Source organism: Vanellus vanellus (assembly GCF_965231255.1).
Source record: "Vanellus vanellus genome assembly, chromosome: 4".
Lineage (NCBI taxonomy): Eukaryota > Metazoa > Chordata > Aves > Charadriiformes > Charadriidae > Vanellus > Vanellus vanellus.
In genome coordinates, this window is record NC_138909.1 from 56626156 (window position 1) to 56647523 (window position 21368).

The 21368-nt window shown below is 40.6% G+C and overlaps 2 protein-coding genes across 2 annotated transcripts in view; one reads left to right on the forward strand and one right to left on the reverse strand.

Annotated features, from left to right (window-relative positions):
* The window catches only part of MAN2B2 (mannosidase alpha class 2B member 2), a gene marked incomplete at its 5' end in the record, with an annotated part of 34746 nt that extends 33877 nt beyond the window's left edge, over positions 1-869 (reverse strand). Inside the window, one exon of the mRNA XM_082483090.1 lies at positions 738-869. Within this exon, the coding sequence (XP_082339216.1) occupies positions 738-869 (132 nt within the window). The remainder of the gene's footprint in view (positions 1-737) is intronic.
* Positions 870-4396: 3527 nt separating this feature from the next.
* Positions 4397-21368, forward strand: part of PPP2R2C (protein phosphatase 2 regulatory subunit Bgamma) — a gene marked incomplete at its 5' end in the record, with an annotated part of 196135 nt that continues 179163 nt past the window's right edge. Inside the window, 2 exon segments of the mRNA XM_082482560.1 lie at positions 4397-4412; positions 4645-4725. Of these exon segments, the coding sequence (XP_082338686.1) occupies positions 4397-4412; positions 4645-4725 (97 nt within the window).

Genomic DNA, 21368 nt, shown 5'->3' on the forward strand with positions numbered 1-21368 from the left:
ATACTAATGAAGAATAATTCAGGGTTTTGATGAACAAACACAAAAGGTATTGATGCCCCACCTGATTTCTTTTGCTCTATGTCTCATTTATTTAGCAAAAATTATTTTGCTACTACGCTTCCGTGGCACTAGGCTCTAACCCCACCCCAGCCATGCAGCACTTAGGATGTTGCTCTCCTCTTTTAAGAAAAGAAAGTTTTCCTGGGGTTTTGGCATAGTAACAAGACAAAAAGACCAAGAAAATCTGTCACATACTCAAAACGCACCATCAAATAGATTAAAGATTTTCCTTTACTAAAAATAAAATCTCCATCAGGAGCATCCTGCAGAACACAGGCACACGCAAATCCAAAATTAACGGGCGCACCTCCTAAGCTTAACCATTCCACCTCCAAACCAGCGTGGGGAATCCCAAAATACCAGGTGATGGAGCACACTGCGGGACACACTTAAGGCAGAATATGCACTTTACAAGGATTTATACGTTTCTCCGCAGGCAGGTAGGTGTCAGGAGCAGACAGCCACCACCACCCCCCTCCTCCCCGCAGCCAGCGGTAAACGACTCCGAGCAGTTTCACAAGCTGGAAGTCGACGAGGGAGCTGAGCTGAGCTGAGCTGAGCTGAGGCCGGACGACGGGGACCCTCAGCCCCACCAGCCGACAAGCCCACCCCGGTAAGGGGGTGGTGGGGTGCGCCGTTTCCCACCCCAGCCAACCCCCGCTGCGCAGGGGCCCCACCTGCACCGTGTAAACCCAGCCGACGTCCATGTGGCTGTGGGCGACCACGAAAGCCCGCAGCTCCCCCCGGCCGTGAGCCCACGGGAGGAAGCTGAAGAGCAGGAGGATGAGGATGATGAACGGGGGACGCATGGCGACTCCCCGAGCTCCCGCCGCACTTCCGCCTCCCGGCACCGCCTCCCGGGGCGGGGGGCGGGGAGCGGGTCCGCCGCGCCGCCGCAGTAGCAGCGGCGGGCTGGCGTGTGGAGAGGAGCCGCTCGGTTAAAAACAAACAAACGAAGCTACAGTAGTTTTCCGTGAAAGGAGAGGATTTGGGGTGAGTGTGCGTTAGCCCCGAGCGGCTCTGCAGGTGTTGGACGTCCCTCCAGCGTGGGGCAAAGAGCCCGGGAGCACCGCGCACCCCACAGGTCCTGGTGGCTCGTGTTGGTAACTCTGGGGCTGGCTTTCTTGCCCAACTAGAATTGCTCAGGGAGATGTTGAGTTACTGCACCTCAGAGGACTATAAATCCTTCTGGGTTTCCGTTTTTGTTTTTGTTTTTTTTTTTTTTTTGTGTGTGTGTCTGTTTTTGTTTGTTTGTGGGCTTTTTCTTTTTAGGAAATTCTTTCGAATTGAACACGAGTTCTTTATTTCAGGGTATAATAGTTCATTACAGATTACTATCTGCATCTCTGAAGTTGTAGCAAGATTAAATTTTACGTGTTTGACCACCTTCTCCCCTTTAAATGGGTTTTATCACTTGTCTTACTGCTGCTAGCAAGAGGTGGACCCTGTGCTGAGAACCGAAAAGGTAGACTCTTGTGTCTGCGTAAAGTCCTTGTGAAAAGGAAAAAAACATCCCACCCGTAATTAAAAAATGTTATGGGGTCACATAGCCCAAACAATCCGCTCAGAAAGTTTTTCTGCAGTTGCACTAGTTTCTGCCCAATATGTCATTGTGATATTAAAAGCCCAAATAAATTAAACTATTTCTTTAAACTTTGGCTCTTTAAAATACACAGTAGTATAACTTGACTACTTTGCTTAAGTTCTAGTTTGAATAAATTACATGCTTTTAACAACTCTAAAATCCTGGAATGACAAAAAAAAAAAAAATCATACCAAACCCCAAGCTCATTTCCAACAGTGCAAAAGTAGAAAACATCAGATGAAGGTGCTACGTGCTCCCACCTTCAAGTATGTCTGTTGATTTAGCATCATTAGTTTCCAAACCTAGTTAAACAAGTCATCTCTCCGAAGGAGACAATTACAAATAGATTAGGAGTGTCCATCTACAGACTTACACTTATAAAAGCAGAAGATTCATTCATACTGGACTAGCTGGCACATGGGTGCAAATTAACCTATCTCAATATTCAAGATACCTGTAGAAGCTGATCACATGCTGTAAATGCGATTTGCATCTATCCCCTCATTTTAGAAAGAAAAAAAATATATACGTGCTGCATTACATGTTAAACTCGATGTTTTTAACATACAAAGTTTTTAAATATTTGAAGTCTAGAATTAATGTCAGTAATATGGAGTTGAACTGCATAAAATTGCTACATTTTATGAAAACTAAATCTTGTTTGCTAATTAACATAGTAGACTAGAGTTTTCTCCAAAAAGAAGAGGCTAATACTGGAATGCTAAGGTTAAGTTTATTTATGATAATACCTTGTTATGAAGAATAATTAAGGTCTGTAGGTAATTTGTAGGGGTAGTCAGTATCACTGTGAGCAGTTGGATGAAGCTTTACTTTGGTACAGCTACGATACTTTTTTTTTTCCCCCCAAATCATCAGCTTAAACCTTTTCAGTTCCAAGAAAGCTAACGCACATCCAGCAAACATATGGTTTAGGGATATATATACACACAGTGTGTCTAAATGAACTGGTGTTCTTTTACCTCAGAAGGCATTATGGTCTTTATAATTTAGGTGAAGTTCCTAGCAAAGCTTAAGTGTTGGTGTTTTGCTTTGTTTCTAAAAGTAGCTAAGAATGTTTGCAGAATGTTACGCCCATTTTAAACCTATTTCCTTCAGAAAGTGCAGTTGTCCTCCTTATTCTTTCACAAAGGCCACAGTGTGACACTGTTTTGGAGAGAAATATAAATATTTGAACAGAATACTTATATTAGGAAAAAATGAATTAAACTGTCCACAGTTTACACACTTAAAGGCATCAGGAGGGTCTTCACTTGCTGCAAAAAGGTATGAATGTAGGTATATCAAGTAGGATTTATGATGCAAATAATGCTTCCCCACCATTTACACACCATTTCACAAACAGCAAAAAGCTAGATGGGGGAGTCAGTGTAATTGTGCCACAACAGCTGCCTACATTGATATTTTATCCTCTTGCTGGCTCCTGATCTCTTAGTATGGATTGATTATAGTCTTCCTGTATTATTTCTTAAGCTTTTCTCATTTGCCCATACAAAGTGCGCGTGCTGTCTTTGACATGAGTGCTATACGTGGGCCTCTGACACTGTCACCTCGAAAAGAGAGAAGACGTAGGCAGGATACTGCCAGCTATAAGCTAACCAGTGACAATCATGTTCAATTAAATACCAAGAAAGCCACCTGGTGAACAGAACAATTAACATACCTTTGCATCTTCCTCCTGGGGTATTTTTGGGGTGGATGTCTGTAAGAATAAAGGTGTTTATTAGTGTAAGTTTGCTCTTGCTGACTGCTTCAGTGTTTTAAAATTTGCCAGTCCCCTAAACGTTTTCCAGCAGAGGCAAAGGTCACCACACAGAACACTTAAGCCTATGTGGTAACAGGTTTGCTTTCTTGCTTACCTCTCATGGATGCTGTAAAGACAGTTTGCGGGTCCGCGGCCCAGATGAGAACTACTCTCTAGCCTTGCAGTGATTCCAATGTATATAAAACCCGACTATTTTCAGGGTTTGTGCGGCCTTTATCCGTAAGATAGCCTACATGGCCTAGGGCTGGCAAGAGAACCGAGGTGAATGTCCTGAGGAAAATGGCGCTCGGTGTGGGGAGCCGGGAGAGGCTGTACGGACCATAGCCTGGGTGACACGGGCAAGGCCCTGCTGTGTGGTGTTCTCCAGGGGTTGTGTGCCCGGGCTCCTGGGGACAGGCAACCCGTGGGTGCCTCAGGCTGCCTGAGGCGCTGTGGAGGGACACGGTACAGCCGGCGGCACCTCACGGGCACCTCATGGCTGAAGTTGAACCGGCAGCTCTGGGTGGCGGTGGGGAGGGCCGGCAGGAAGGCCAGGCTGTGGCATCGCCTCCCGCCGCCGCTGTGGCTGGGGCTCGCCTCAGGCAGAGGGGCCGCCAAGTCCGGCCGGCAGCCCCTCGGTGCTCCGCTTTGGGGGAGGCCCCGCCGGCTGTCCCCCTCGGAGCCCCGCCGCGGTGCCGGGGTCACCTCTCTGCCCGCTCACACCTGTTGGGGCGGCGGCGGCAGGGCCGGCGGTGGCGGGCGCGGCGGGTCCTGGCGAGGCTGCGCCGCCTCCGCCGGGAGCTCCGGGCGGAGCCTTCCCTCCTTCCCGTCCTCCCTCCCCCGGCTCCCTGAGCGCCCCGAGGCAGTGCCGGCTGCCTGCGCCGCCCGCTCCGCTGGGAGAAGGAGGAGGAGGCGCCCCGAGCTACCGGCGCTGGGAGCAAAGCAAATAACAGTTCAGAGCACTGGGCGCCTTTCGGAGGGCAACACACATGTCCCACAAGCAGGGTATCTGGAAACGTTCTTCCCTCCGGTCCTCCCTGGTCCCCTCTTATCCCTCCGTTCCCTCCTTTGCCCCCTCCATCTCTCCTCCCCGCTCCCCCGGGCTCTGCCTCCCCCCTCCGCCGCTTTCTTTCCCTTCTCTCTTCCTCAGCCCTCTTCCCCCCCCCCCCCCCCCCCCCCCCCCCCCGGCTGGCCCTGGGTGCCCCGGACTGACTGTGTGCCTTTCCTCCCTGCCCAGCTGGCAGCCCCGCAGGCGAGAGCGCGGTTGACTGGTGCCTCTACCAGCTCAATGGAGCAGCCGAGTTCGAGGTCTCTGAAGGTGAGTACGGGGGTGTCGAGATGGGGTGAGACCCCTCGGCCACCGCCATGGCTGGTGGCATGTGCAGAAATGTGGTTCACTGGCGGGAGAGCGGCCGTGGCAGAACATGGCAGCCACCCCTCGGGGTGTGGGGCCTGTGGGGTGGTGAAGATGGCGCGTGGGTCCAGCGCGGGAGGGAAGGCAAGCTGGCAGGGTGGCTGCCAGTGGTCTGTGTGTGCTGGGCGTCATGTATGTGTCTCGGCTGGTTTTGCTTTGGTTTTATTTGGGAGAAGTCGGGTTTCGCGACTAGTGGCCTAGTGGCATCGGTTCTCTTGGCCTTGGCATCGGTGGCTACTGGTGTGAGGGAGGCTGTGTAGTTCCTGCTGGAAAGTTTTCTGGCCTTCCCCCCCCCCCCCCCCAACTTTGAAGAGAGAGATAACCTGGAAAGTTTTATTTTTGAATACTCTGTGATCAGAAAAGGAATAGCCTTTGGATACTAGGGCAAGTAATTCTCCCCTCTGACTTTGAACCACGTAAGATTTTAAATATGCAGAGTATTTAAACTGAGTTGTCAACCTATATTTTCTGGTATGCCAGATGCGTAGTGTGCAGTATCTGTGAGCACATTTCAGTGTCTGTTTTCAGTGAGTTAGGTGGAGCTAGGACTTCATCTCAACGTTTTGGTCTGTTGGCGTTATGCGTTTCTGAGGGGAGTGCATTTACTGTTTGTAAGAGCTTAAAATGCCTCACAAATTCAGCTGGACTGAAAAACTTTCTAGTGCTGAGGAAAGTGATGCTCTGTAATTGGCTTCAGGTTAGACATTAGGGAAAGCTTTTCAACAGTGAAGTGCTAGAATATATGGGGTGGGTAGACAGTGAAATCTCACTCACTTGACATATTTAAGGTTTGTTTCACAAACATGGGTTGCAGTGATAAAGCTACAGGGACTGGTAGATAGACAACCTGTTTGGGGTCTCTCTTAGCTTTATTATCTGTAATTCTGTGACGTGAAGTTTTGTGTTATACCTCGCGTTTTGCTGTTTGGAGAAGTGATTTAAACCCTGGTGTACTAGTAATAAGCTACAGCTTAATCAAGGCTTTGGAGTAAGTTGATGGTTGGGTTTTTTTACCAATTATTCCATGGTGGTTTATATTTCAAGGTGTACTTAATAGTGTGTGTAGTTGCATAATAAAGCATTTATCAAAATATGTTATGATTTCATGCCTAGATATTTTTTTTGTGAAACTGCATAGCAAACCAGATGTGATGACGATAGGTGGGGGTGGAAATTACATCCGTGTGAGGGAGTGTAATGAGTGAGTGACAGCATTTCTTAGGCATCATAGAATGTTGAAAACAAGCTCTAGGTTGGCATTTACTTTCATTTAAAGATTTGAATGAGTAGAATATGCTTCTTAACCTTTTTTGTCTGGGTAAATATCAGCGTTTAAGCATTGCTTTGAGACTATAATGTTTCTTCTCAACAGGTGTTTTATTAATTTGATTTTTTGGGTCATCTTTTGTCACATGACATAATTATTAAATTTAGTTTGTGAACCCTGACTTCAGTTCTCTTTTACACTGGCATTTTATGGATGCCCAGTTTTACTCCATGACTTAAATGGAAATCTTACGTGTTTTCTCTTCTTCACTCAGCATGGGAATATGTGAAATTCAGAGAAAAGGAAACAGGCTGAAGCAGTGTAACTTGGTCACATAAACTATAGAGTCAAAGTCACCTGCAGGTAGTAAACCCTATTTATGTTAATAGGATTATATACAAATATGACGTGCATTTTCTAGAATACATGTTGTCTATTAAATGCCACTGATATCTAGGAACACCAAGAGTAATATAATCACTTATCAGAAGTGAAAAACAATATTTAAAGGAAAGGACTGCTATGACAGGTGGTTTGACCTCTTTTGCATGCCAGTGTTTTGGATTAAGTCCAAACCTTTTCCTTTGCTGAAGTTTGCCTCTTAAATAACTTAAATTACTTAGAGCCAAACAGAATCCTTAGCTTAAAATGGTTTGTTCCTATGAGTTCCAATGCAGATTTTTTTTCTTTCTGTCCTTATCCCAATTCTTTTTACTTTTCAGAAAGGCTACAGCTATTGTGATTGCAGCTGCATTGGTTAGGACCACCTAATCAATGGAAAGAAGAACTAATTAATCTATATTAAATATTATCGTATGTTTATCTGTCTAGATATATATCTGTATGGATAAAAATTTACATATTAATGTTCTAAGTTCAATGGGTCTTCTGGGCACCTCTTGCTGCTTTTGCTATTGAATGCACGCAATGGCCTTGAGGTACTCTGTCAGTTAGACTTCAGAACTGTGTTCTGCAACATTTCTTTCTTAGTCAAGGAAAGAAAATTATTCTTTTTCCAAAAATAGATGTGTTAGATGAAAAACATTCATTTACATAACAGAAAAGCAAAATTGCATATTTCAAGTGCAAGGAAAAATAGTTTGGCGAGTAAAACATCGCAATCAAAGCCAAGATAATCATGTTTGATTTAGTCTTGCTGCCTTGAAACAAAACCTTATTTCAAATATTGCTACTTCTATAATTAACATCTAAGTGCAAAATATATTTTATTCATGGTAAAGATCTCAAAGCACTTTGCTGACATTAAGTGCAGCCTCACAAAAGCTGTATGAAGAACGGTATTAGAGTATCCATTTACAGGCTAGCAAAATGAAATATAGAAGTTAAGGATGTGATTTTTATGGAAGTTGAATGTCAGCTATTAAGCGGGTGGGACTTCTGAAAAGTCAAATCTTGTACCTTTTGCCCAAACTATCTAGTAGACTGCTAACAGAACTGCTTTATTCCAGACTCTTTACTTTAAGTTCTAAATCACATTAACTTCGTGCAAACTTTGTAGAAGTTAAAGCATGTTTGAAATATTTTATGCTGTCAATTCTAAGCTGGCATTATGTTATTCTAGATAGCATTACATTCAGTAGTGATTATATGGTTAATGAAAAGATTGAGTCAAAACTCAGATTTTTAGTTTTCACTCTTAAAGTTAGCTCATCAGAGACTTGAAATTGGTTTACAGTGTGAATTTTCTTTTCATCCATTTTGTAACCTTATGCTCTTGAGTGGCTGAAAGCCCTGTTAACATTAGTACCTTGTGAATAGTGATGCGAGCTTTCCTGTTTGTTACCTTACGCCACTCTAATGTTCTCTTATTTTTGAGTAATTTGAAGAGAGATTTATTGAGAAGATAAGATGGATAATATACTATTTTATTTTGTTGTAAAGGTGCATTTGAATAATACACTATTTGAAGGAGCTGGAAGACTTGAGAACTGGTGAATAGGAATTTAATCACTGTCAGGTTTACCTGCAATAGCTTTTTGTTTACTGTAGTTTTTGGTCAAAGACAGTAAATCTGGGTTTTGTTCAATACTGTCTTTTCCATTATTACAAGAATTCCATGGAAAGCAATGTGATTGCACAAACTTACAACTGAAATAATGTCCTTGTGAGTCATGCCTTCATTAGTAAGGTCTAATTAAATAGGAAGGCTCCATCTGTAGATGCTTTTGCATTTCAGTCCTTTTCTGGCTGAACCAAACAATTGATTTTTCCTTAGTCTCTTATAAAAAGGCATGGTAGCAGCTCTTTTCTTAACACTTCACGGTTTGCTGACATTTCTTTTAAAGTACGATCACTGTGAATGGATGTTATATTTCCACGAGGCCTGAGTTGGATGGGTATGCTTTGGAGTTCTGGGCTCCCAGTTGTCTAATCTGGAGATTTAGCAAAGTGAACCATGCCTCTTCTGCACCCCACCATTCTGGGTTTCTTCACAGGAAACCAAGGCGCTTGGAAGGGAGTTGTATACCCCTTGTCTCACCCCAGTGTACACTTAGGACACTACTAGCTCGCATACAACCCTGCAAGGTCTGTCACAGGGCTCACGTGCACCCTCATATACCCTCTGATGCCGTGTACGTGGATAATACTGTTACTCCAGTCCTGCTTTATGCATCCCTGTTTATACATTCAGCAACTCCCTGTATTTCATCCCTCTATATTTTACAGTTACTTATGTTGATGTTTGGTTGGTTAACTATCACTGATATCTGGGAGCTGCTGCAGCGCAGGGAAAAGGCTCCTGTCTGAAAAGTGTTATCGTCATACTTTGCTCTGATTATGACATTATATGTGTCTGTGTCAGACCAGACCCAGTAAATGGCTCTTTACAAGAAAATGTGGGTATTTGATTATACTTCTGTATGTTGCTGCACAATCTGACATTGTTTTGATACAAAAAGTTCCGCAATGATAGACAAAGAGGAAGGATTAATATATAATGGAGTTATATTTATTCATATGATAGCTTACTTCTAGTGATACTTATCTACAATAATAGTCCATTTTGTGATACTTTTATCTATTGTTTATGGAGTCTTTGTTTATCCATGGCATGGGTTTTGTGAGAATCTTTCATTCAAATATTTCTGTAGATTGCTTTAAAAAAAGACTTCTTGAATTACAATAAAATACCAGAAAGTATGTGTACTTGTTAAGAAAAGGAAAAGGTGAGTGGCTTATTTACATTTCTCATTTGTTGTTTCCTGATTTTGTTTGATTAAGAGTTGGGTTGATTTTTATGGAGTAAATTAATTTAATTAAATAAATTAAGATGATTTAATTGCTATGATTTATAAAATCCTTGCTTTCATGGTGTTTCTGTTGGAACTTAATATGGGTGCTAGAGTGTGTTTTCTCCTAAGAGTCATTAAGTGTCATTTGACCATAAAAGAAATACATTGTTAACGCTTTTTGTTAATTATTTTCTTTTGTAAATATCTGACTGAAGATGTTCACTCCTTTTCAGTAATCTGAAAAGCAGTGTTGCTGTTTAGGTGAAGCTTGAAAAATGGACTAAGCTTTTTTTTTAACGAGGTCTTCAGATTTTCCTGCCCTTTTTCAAGGACTCCACTCACTCCGTCTGTGAGCATGCTGTACTTGTGGCATCAAAGAGCCAGAGCTAAACAAGTTGTGGCCATCATCATCTCAGTTTCCAGGATGTGATCTTTAGCCAATTGCATTTTTACTCTCCCATTGATCCTTTTTCTTTCCTTCCAGTCTGTCCCTTTTTAATATCTTTGCTTACATAGTCAGTTGAATTTTCTAGTTTCTGTTGGTTTCCTCAGCTTTGCTTTTACTTTCCCATTGTCCTCTGTAGCTCTTCCCTCTGCTAAGGGGGTTGAGGGGGGTGTCTTAGTCCATTGACTGTTGCAGAGTTTGGCAAAGGGTCTCCCCTCTGTGTCATTGGAAGTCTGCCATTTGCAGCAGGTGCCTGCACAGCAAATCTTAGCTTTTTTCCTCTCTATCTCTCACTGTTTCCAGGTCTACAAGGCTTACCATTTTATATGATCCTTTCAGTTCCATCCAAATAACTACTAGCAATTTTGGTTTTATCCGTGCTTGAATGGTCAGAATTTCCTTGGGTGTTTCAGTTGGCCGCATCCTTTAGGATGCACTTGGTATACATATCATGACAGATGAAATCACACTGTTGTGCAGCTGATTATGCGGGTATTAGCAAGTCAAAAATCATGCTTTCGAGTTACCTAGTCCAAAATTTAACAGGGACATGTTTTATGCTCTGTCTTTCTCATTAAATAGGCAATAATTTAATTTATGTCACAATTTTGTTATAAATAATAACACTGATGAAGTAAACAGTGATGTCATTGGGGCCACAACTTCGCCATTTAGACTAATTTTTGTATTTAAGTCAAACATTATCATTCAGCTTGGATAGTGATGGACAATTTAAAGAGTATAGAATTGCCTGTGGTTCCAGCTGAGAGGCAGAAAAATCACCAGGTTTTCACAAGGCCTTCTCTTCCATTATAGGTCAAGTCAGAAAGCCAAGGTTTCTTTATGGAGCTGAGTTTTATACAGGGATAGAGAGTACCCATTTTCTGATCTTTCCAATTCCAGTTTATAAATGTGTGCAGAAATTGCCCAAGCTGTCTTGGAGAATGGCTGAGTAGCGCATGTGCAGAGAAGCTTTTCCTACTGTGTAGGTTTTTTCTGTATGAACCTGTCAAAGCTGAAAGAAATTCCAAGAAGGTAAGATTCTTCTGTTTCAAGAATTACAACCCAGAAGCTTAGCTTCTGCAAATATGAAATCAGAAGTCATGTTGCAGGCCATACAGGTGGGAAACTGACCTGTTTTCAATATTCGTATTTATCAGTTCTTTTCTGTAAAACGCAGTAAAATGCATTTTTCAGTAAAATGCAGAGAGATTTAAAGCAGAAGTCAATATCTTTTCTTTTGCATGTTTGTGCTGTTTGATGAAAAAATTCCAAACCAACATCAAACTATTCAGGGGTTTCAACCACCTTTCTCTCCTAGTATGCTGCTCAGATATAAACTCCTTATTCAAAGTCATGATTAGTAGGTCGCATCCTTATAAGTCTCTGTGTGATCACCTAGTGGTATATGACAAAATCCTGAAATAGTGAAAGGTGTTATTTATTAGCCAAATTCTGCATCTTGCTATTTGAATTGAATTGTTATTGTTTGGTGATCCAGAAGAGGGAGCTACCTCATAAATTTCTAGCAGTTTTGAACTTAACAAAGTCTCTTTTGAAACCCCTCATGGATTTTTTTTTTTTTTTAAGATTGGATGCAGCGATTTCATGTGATGCCTTTTTGGTCACTCAGTTCATAGTTTACTGATTTCTAAGGACATCCTTAGAGACTTAGTTCTTTGATTTCCATTAGTTTTCAGTATCAGGTCAGTGTTTGTCTTTAAATATTGTGTTTGTATAACGCCCTAAAACCTTTGGTTGATAAAATGATTGCAGTCCCTTTTATTTGATCTGCTGAGTCTTTTTAAACATAGATGTTTCTGACTAGCATGCCATGGATGTTTATAGACATTTTCTGTAGCATGCAGGCCAGCATGGTGGCTGGCCTTCCTCAGTGCCATTTCGTCTGAGATGGAGGTAGCTTCTGGGCCATTGTACTGTTTTTTTCTGTTTCTTCTGTTTGTCCCAGTACTATCCCAGGTAGTACTTTGAAAATAGCAATATGTAAGTAAAATAGCCAAACTAGTGTGCACACTACAATGCGCTTTCTCTCTCTCTCTTTTTTTTTTTATAACTGCAGTGCAATTTATAGTGAATTAATATACCTTTTATGGGCTACAAAAGTAAAGGACCATGAGGTACCTGTACTTATTAAAACTTGTACTGATGATCAGGAAGGAGATGAGACATCTCTGGGCATATTTTAAAGTACGTGATTTAGTTAGGTTCTGGTATTCATTGTGTGGTGGAACTCTAGATTGCTACCTGCTATAATGATAAATCTTGTCAAAGCTATCATACCTCCAGGTTCATTGTTGGTCATTTTGCGTTGAGAACTGATGCAGTGATGTGACTTCATTTCCTAGGGTAACTAGAGTACTGAGAAACAGGTGAGGTTTTTTCCGAGTAATATGTTCCCTCTATTTTGTCATTAAGCTAAGGAGAATGCTCTTAGCATTATGAAGCTTGTTTTTGTTTTTCATCAAGAAGAGTGAATACAGCACCGTGCTGCTTATTTCTTTGTGGGTGATCAACCTTATGCATTTTATGTCAATTTTGAGGTGTCAATAGAGCCTTCTTTTCCTGGAGATAAATACAGGGTAGTAAAAGTCCTTGCAGTGCCTCTGAAGGGTGAGAATGAAGCATTTCATTTTTCGTCAACCTTAAATACTGCTGCAGGTTTGCAGTATCCTGCTGTTGACTGACTTCAGATTTCCAATTAGTAAATCTCTAAATATGACTGCTTTCAGGGAGGGTACCACAGGGTATCCTTCAGGCCTGGAATGGATTTACGTGGTATTGTCATGTGGTCTTGAGATTACATATACATACTGCTCTGTTAGAGCATTTAGACATTACATTAAGAAATTATGTACAACATTCCAAAACTTAAATGTACCAAAACAAAGAATTCTGTGGCTAATTTTGAGATTTTTTTTTTTTAAAATACTTTTGAAAATTCTTTATGTATTTTTCACATGCACACAAATGTACGTGCGCACACACTTTTTTTTCTTACATTCATGCAAGATTTGTATAAAAATCAAAGAAAGTTGAATTAGATCAATGTTCATGTGTTTGACTTTTTCTTCCTCCAGGGGGGTTCAGAATAAGTACACAAATAAATACTGTTTGGTTTATATACATAGTATTTTGCACAGGTATGATACATGGCTATTATAGTTTAGATATAAAATTAAAAAAACTTCTATGTTCTTAAAACTGATGACCTATTTGTATATTTTTAAGTGTTCCGTTACATATGATTTCTTTTCAGAAAGCATACGTTCACCAGATGTTTTGACTATGTTTATTTTAAAGCACATTTTATAGAGGCTTATGTCACAGTGAATAGAGTTGACAGTTAGGCTGATTGCAGGAATATGCAAAATGTTAACCTCATAAATCTTTCTTCACCTATCGAATTATATAATTTTTACAAAATATTCAGAAGTATGATGCAGGAGACAGTTTCATTATTTTAGTTGGAACCATTTTGGTATTGCAGTTAAAGATGAAGTATTCAATTCGGAGACAATTATGTCTAGGCGCTAACAGGGACCATTGATTTGACGTTCTATTCATTGACAGGGCATATGCCATTCAAAACGGAATTGTAGAACTATTTAGCACAGTTGCATTGTTAGTGATGTGCCTTTCCATTTCAAACAACTACCATAACTAATTACCATATTTAGTAGAGTTGTCTTGGAATCCTGAAACAATAACTCACAGCTTCTTTGGGAGATACGAATTATAGTAATATTTCTTCTCTTTGTACCTAGAATAAACTCCTGTGTTATGACTAGACTCAGAGATGCAAAGTAGAAGTGTTATTCTTGCAAGACTTAATGGTTTCTTGTTAGATCTGTCTTGTTGAGTAATCATCATGACCTTTGAAATTTATAATACAAAGACTGTTCTGGTTGATACGTTGTTCTCTATCAGATAACTGGTATTTTTGAAGGTTCTCTGATACGCTCTTGTGTTAGCGTTATAAACTCTGCTTTGAAATGGAATGTTTATTCTGGAAATACCTCACGTTTCAGGGTTTGTTTATTTGCAAGAAACCCTAACTTGGAGTCCATAATGATATGCAAAGTAGATGTAATCAATTTAAAATAAGAGTGAGCTCACATTTTAAGAATAATTCTTACTTTTCATGCACTACAATTTGAAAATTCAAAATGTGGGGTTTTTTTCCCCTTGAGGTTTTTCATGTTGAACAGATTTTTTTTGTTTCTTAAGCTTGGCAAGGTGTTACTTTCAGTGCATGCTGTCCCCTCTATTCTAAACCAGGAAAGCACAGCCATATTTCGCTTTGACTGCTTTTCCTGGGTTTTTTAGAGACTTTTCTCCCTAAGAACACTTGCTCTAGTGGAACATCCACCTTTTCTAAGTGGAAGCTAAGGAGACCTTGTGGGTCTGCCAAGTGCATTGAGAGTGTGGCTGTGCATTAATGTTTCTTCAGAAAGGTGCCACCATGCCTCAGGAATTTCATGACTTCATGTTGCTTTTTGATTTCCCCCTCTCCTCATGGTCCTCCACAGTAATTAAAAATCTTACTTTAAAGGTAATACCTATGTTGACTTTTCTGGAAGCAGCAACTGTGTAATGCAATTTATTTCAGTTTTAAAATACTGCAACATAAACTTGGTATTTCCAGTTTCTAATGTGATAATTTTAGAGGCATTGTTCAGTGACAATTCCAAAAATACACAGAGGTGAGTTAAAGGACTGACTTGTTTTTTTTCCTCATGATGTCAAAACATAAAACGTACTCGTGAAGAAATAGTAAAAAGAATATTTTGAGTCAATGAAACTGACCTCAAAGTTTGAGCTTCTTGATTCTACCATGAGACAAATCATCTCTGCTGAAGAACATCTCTAGTAACAGTAAGAGGCTGTCTCTCCTATGCTGAGGTGAGTATCTGTAATATTACACGTCAAATGTCAGTCCTCAATACTCTTATGTCAGAAATGGCTTCCTTTTACTGTGTGTTCATAAGGTACCTGTGGGGTTAGGCAATACTGACTTTGACAGCCCTGTCACAGTTGCAAAGCAGACTCACAAAGATACTGCAAAGCATCTGACAAATGTGCGTATATATCCTCTCATCAAATACCTGAAAGAAAGCATGCACTCACACCCTGTGGTTAAAAAGTTGAAAAAATCGAGGAAGATTGCAAAACCTAACTTTTAATGACATCATCGCATACTACTATTTCTGTAGGTACCCTGCCGCGTTTGACTCACAGGTTTTATGTGGCTCTATTTTACTTCTCGTGTATGCAGTGTGACAATAATTAGAGCGCTGTACTTCTCCAGACATGGAGCTGTGTGTTGTTTCTTTGGTAAGAATAGTTAAGTATGTAACTACCCATGTAGGTTCTTTTTTCATTTTTCTGGGAAAAAAACAACAAGTGCTTACCTATGTTAATGTAACATTTGAGTTCAGATGATAGCACAAGTCAAGAAATTCAAAGATACAGTTCCCACAGCAACCATAATTCAACCTCATTGCTGTGAAAGCACAAAAGCCCACACCAAATACCATGCAGAATACTGCATATATGCAAGTGTGTGAGAAACAGTTGCTAGGAGAGCCATAAATTTTAATTTCCAGAGGTTTTTTAGATTCACATTATATATCTTTTATTTTTATTATTATTATTATTATTTGTGTTTCAATAAAACAGTGTAGTGATGAAAAACTGAGGAAAAGAGGCTAGTTGGATTAGTGTATTTTTTTTTGCTTTCTTGTAATGTACAACAATAGATTATATTACTCTCTCTGCCTTTTTGTCGGCTTTTGCTTTATTTCTAAGTGAGTAATATTGAATATGAAATATAATCTGGCCTGCTTCCTTATCTAGTTATGTCTCTTCTCTTTATTTAGCCCTGTTCCTGAACTGCAGCTAATGAGGTCTATTTGTTTGCCTACCAAGGATAAATAAACCAGATATCTGCATGTAGTTGTATATCTTGTTATTCAACCACATCCATAGCTTAAGGTTCCATTATAAAATATCTCAAAGCATATGGAATATATTTCTTTTTAATATCTATTAGGATTCTTTTGGTTTCTTTGTTTGTCAGCGAAGTCTGCCAATTCCTTGATTTGGTCATGTTAGACATGTTTCATTATTATCACAGTTAGTGAAGAGGTGGAAGTGTCCTTGTTTTGAAATTAGAAATATGTAAATATTTCAACTGTGGTACTTACTTGGCACAGAAAATGTTTTATAAATAATAATTACAGTATTTCCAGAAGTTGGTTGGCTGAAATATCTATATGATATGTTTTACTTAACCTTTCAGATCTGGCCAGTGGAGAGAGAGATTATGATGTTTGAAGATTGGTATATTAAGTCCCATTCACATGGGTGATTATTATATCTGTAGGCTATATTAAGCATTCATGATTATTTAAAAAAAAAAAATCCCTTTAACTGAGGCATATGCTAACACTTCATAATTTACTTGAAAAAAATCACAATGTAACTGTATCTTGCCAGTCATTTAAAAAAAAAAAAAAAAGGAAGTGACATGGGATAAGGAAGGTTAATGATAAGAATTTCTCTTCAGTAAACTACAAAAAATTTAATTTGGACTTCATCTAGTTTTCTACTGTACTAATTTTTCTCAGTCCTCCATCACATCTTAGCCTGCAATATGAGCCCTTTTATGGACAGGGTAGGCAGAACTGAAATACTGATTGGATGTGAAAATGTTCTCCTTGGGAAATCCTTGGATCCTGCCCTTCCCAGATAGTTAGGCAATCTGCTGTAGGAAACCTGTTTTGACAGTGCTTGTTATCTCTGCTAGGCAGAGTCCTATAGGGACCGTCACAGCCTACCTCAAAGCCAGGGTTAAGGGAATTCACTCAGCAGCCCATTGCCTTCCCAAAGCTTTTATTGTTCTGTTTCATTTTGTTCAAAAGCTAGTTAGGAACTGCATGCATATTACTGTATATGTGTTTAATATAAAGTTGTTAGTTTGTATGAAATGTGGGTTTCCTTGTGTAAGTATTTATGAACTGAAGTTTGAGCTCTATCTGAAAATTAAACCAAAACATTCCCAGCGGCTCAACAATTTGTTAATAGATAAATGCAGAAAGATGAGTTAGATTCTGGCTACCATCTGATCAAGAGTTGGTCTAGTCTTTCCACAGGGACTTTACTTTTTTTGAAATGAGGAAGGGGACTGGGAATTGTGAATCATGGGAGTTCTTTAAGGGGGCAGGCAGAGTGCTGGAAATTGAGTGGAAACCTGGGTAAAAATTTGGTGCATAACGCTGTATGTACTGCTGAAACAAGACCCCCTTCAATAAAGTGAATACCTAGGATCTAGGTTTTGTGTATGAACTGTGGTGTGGTCATAATCTTGCATCAACATCCTGATGACATTTCTTGCTCCAGTGTATCTAGTTAATATTTTGGGGCTTTCCTGAAGTGTCAATAGTTACAAGGGTATTTTTATTTTCTTCTGTTTATCCTCTTATGCGTAATAGTTGTGATGTTAGTATTTGAACTGAAATAAATATGGGCAAACTTCAGTGGAAACTAAAAACTGCACTGGGATGATTAGAGATAACTGGAAAACCGCAAAACATTCTACTTGAAATTGAGCTATTGTGAATAAGTAGTAATACATAAAAAGACACAGGGTCTGGAAAACACTAACTTTACATTCATATTTCATTACAAGTTGATTAATAACAGTGTTGTTGGATGATTTGGCGCAGCAATATGCTGCTATTTTATATAATTAATCGCTCTGTGTTTAGGCCCGGGGAAGTGAAATACTTGGTCGATACTGCCAGGGATTGCTGGTGATCTCTGCGACCTCATTTTGTTTTGAAGCGATGGGGATTCTGTGGGAGAGAATGTCTGAGCAGGGAACTGTTTCAGTGCAGTGGCAGAAGTTCCTGGTATTGTGAACAGGGTCATAGTTTCAACAGTTACTGCCATCAGAGGAGAAAGTTGGTATAACTCTACTAATGTATGTATTTTTTCTCAAGTGTGTATCTTCTTTTGTGTGTATATGGCCCCAGAGACGTGGATTTTGTAATGGAACTTAGGACTTTGATGAAAGTGGATGGGCATGTCACCTCACAGTTCTCAGTGGAGAAGAAAATCTTCCTCGGTGGGATTAAAACCATCTGCTTGCGTCATGGGCTGTTAGGTGTGAGATACGATTTGACTTTGTTAGTCGCCATTAGTAGATGGAGAGTTGGTATGTAGAATACGATGTCCCATCTGTTAGGGATTTTTTTCTTTTCTCTTCATTTGAAAATATGTATTTTTGTCAATTCAATTAGCTGGAAAGAATTAATGTAAAGTTGTTGCAATTTTTCAGAACTTAGAGTATTTTACAATCATTTATTCTGTCATCCAGTCAAAATTACCACAAGGATGTTTGAATTATGCTTGTTAACTCTGATAGAAGTTTTGTAAAGGAGTTGGTAGTGCTCTGTTATTGAAGGTGGGAGTACACTTCCTTTTGCAGAATTGTATTTCCGGTTTCCAACTTTGACCAGCTCCTAACCATTGAGGCTAACATAAATTTTTTTCTGGGTTTGCCTCAGGCTGATTTTTTCAGAGAAAAACTAATCAAAACTATCTACTTGGCTTTGAGCATAAGCCTCACAAAAATATGCCTGGTATCCTTTTGCCCATTTCAAAAAAAGAAAGAATTCCATCAACCTTTCCTTTGAAAAGCTCTACTACTTGCATGCTTTGAAGCAGGAACTTCAATTTGACAAGGTGAATTTGACGTGAATAGTCAATTTGACGATATTCAGGAGTGTCTTTCACTATCTGTGTGAATACCCACTCTGCTTTGACCAGTGTATAAATCTCTGAAAAATGACAGTTCAAATACTCTCATTTCAGTGTTGGTAGAGGTGGGTGGATAGATTCTCCCCCCTCCCCTCCCCCCCCTTCTTTTTTTTCTTTTCTGGCAGTTCTTTGTACAGTGAATGTTTCCCAGTGCAGAACCGAATTGACCTTTCTCTAATTGCAATTCTGTTCTGATTTAGATCAGAGATGTTTTTTGGTATTAAAGTCCTACAACTTTCTGTTCTCTCTTTTGAAAGGTATTGGAGCTTTCTGTCTGCTGGAGGGAGGCAGAGTAACCGAAGAACCTCTGTTTTGACACAGAGCACGAACTGGCCGTCAAGAGTACCTTGGAAAAGAATATTGGGGGAGAAGTAATGGACTGGCACTGTGGAGCTCAGGTGGAAAGGAAATAAAAATTCTGAGTGTGTGGAGGAGACTTGTAGTACCTGGTAGTAGTCATGGTTATGTGCTGGAGCTGCCTGAAGAGAGATTGGGAACGGGATGAAAGCACAGGAAGGGGCATTACTAGAAAGGGAGGAGAGACTCAGAGATCAGTCTCCAGCAGAGCCTAGAGTGCAAGACAGCTTACTTGAGTGGTGCTTCACTTCTGATGCTAGAAGTCTGCATGGCATCATTGCTAGTATCGGAAGTGAAGCAGTACTCAAGTAATAAGTATGTATGTACTTTGGTAAGGTGCTTGTGGACCAGCTCGTCATTAAAAGCACAGAGTGATGAGTTTCTGTAGCTAATGGTGACCTTCTTGGTTCAAGAGGCAGGGAATTTTCCAGTAGACCTTATGATTTCAAAGTTGCAGGTGATCTGTGGAGGTGTTAAGTTTCTGTCATCTGATGGAATGTGTTTGCTTTTTTAAGAACTTGGAAGTTTTACACCTTTGAATACCTTTTAAAGACCACTTCAGAATTGCCTTATCAAGGGTGCAATAGCCTGTGCAGCCTAATTTAAATGCCCTATGTGTATGTATTGTAGTATAATACTTATAAAGAATCATAGAATAGTTTGCGTTACAAGGGACCTTTAAAGTTCATCTAGTCCAACCCTCCTGCAATGAGCAGGGACATCTTCAACTAGATCAGGTTGCTCAGAGCCCCATCCAACCTGACCTTGAATGTTTTCAGGGATGGTGCATCTACCATCTCTCTGAGCAACCTGTGCCAGTGCCTCACCACCCTCAGCATAAAAAATTTCTTCCTTATATCTACTCTGCATCCACCCTCTTTTAGTTTAAAACCATTACCCTTTGTCCTATCTTGTCCTATTGCAATGGGCCCTCCTGAAAAGTTTGTCCCCATCTTTCCTGTAGACCCCCTTTAAGTACTGAAAGGCCTCGGTAAGGTCTCCCTGGAGCCTTTTCTTCTCCAGGCTGAACAACCCCAACTCTCTCAGCCTGTCCTCACAGGAGAGGTGCTCCAGCCCTCTGGTCATTTTTGTGGCTCTCCTCTGGACCTGCTCCAGCAGGTCCATGTCTTTCCTGTGCTGAGGGCTCCAGAGCTGGACACAGTACTCCAGGTGTGGTCTCACCAGAGCGGAGTAGAGGAGCAGAATCACCTCCCTCGACCTGTTGGCCATGCTTCTTTTGATGCAGCCCAAGATATGGTTGGCTTTCTGGGCTGCGAGTGCACGTTGTCAGCTCATGTCCAGCTTTTCATCCACCAGTACCCCCAAGTCCTTCTTGGCAGGGCTGCTCTCAATCTCTTCATCCACCAGCCTGTATTGATACCAGGGGTTGCCCTGATGCAGGTGCAGGACCCTGCACTTGGCCTTGTTGGATCTCATGAGGTTCACACGGGCCCACTTCTTGAGCTTGTCCAGTTCCCTCAGGATGGCATCCTGTCCCTCAGGCATGTCAACTGCACCACTCAGCTTGGTGTCATCTGCAAAGTTGCTGAGGGTGCACTTGATCCCATTGTCTATGTCGTTAAGACTTTGAACAGTACTGGTCACAGTGCAGACCCCTGAGGGATGCCACTTGTCACCGATCTCCATCTGAACATTTAGCTGTTGACCATTACCCTTTGGATGTGAACATCCAACACATTCCTCATCCACTGAACAGTCCACCCATCAAATCCATATTGCTCCAATTTAGAGGGAAGGATGGTGTGTGATGCGTGCTGTTTTAATTTTCACACTATTGAGCAGATGAATGAGAGTAGTGAAATGAAGAAGGCTGTTCTTGGAAGCCCTTGTCTGATCCATTGCAAAAATCGGAAGACATTGTCAGCATTTTGGAGAGCTGGAATCTATCACTGTCCCTGTAGTGAGGTTTCTGTGTAAGGTGAGAAGCAGCACACTTAAATGTGTTGCCCCTAATCAGGTGTTTTTGCTTTTTAGATATCTAGGCTGGGATTCTGAATTGCTTAGTAGACACTCTTACAACTGAAGTCAGTGAAAAATCTATCTGTACAGAAGGGTATAAACAATACAAAATATGTAAGGGTTTGGGCCACATACTGAGTAGTGTGGAGAAAGCAAGACAACTACAGGTATGACAGTGAGTGAGCTGTATTCATTGTGTGTGTTGTGTTGACTGAAGTAAGGTGAAAAAGTTTTAGGTGATCCCAGCATGTGACAGTCGTGGAGATATGTATGTTCTGGCATTTCTTAGTTTGCATTTGCACTGCTGGTAAATGACTTTTTAAGAATTGTGTGTATGAGGGAGGAAAAGAGACACTTTGCATAATTAAATAAATAATAAAATAATTTTCTATGAAAATGG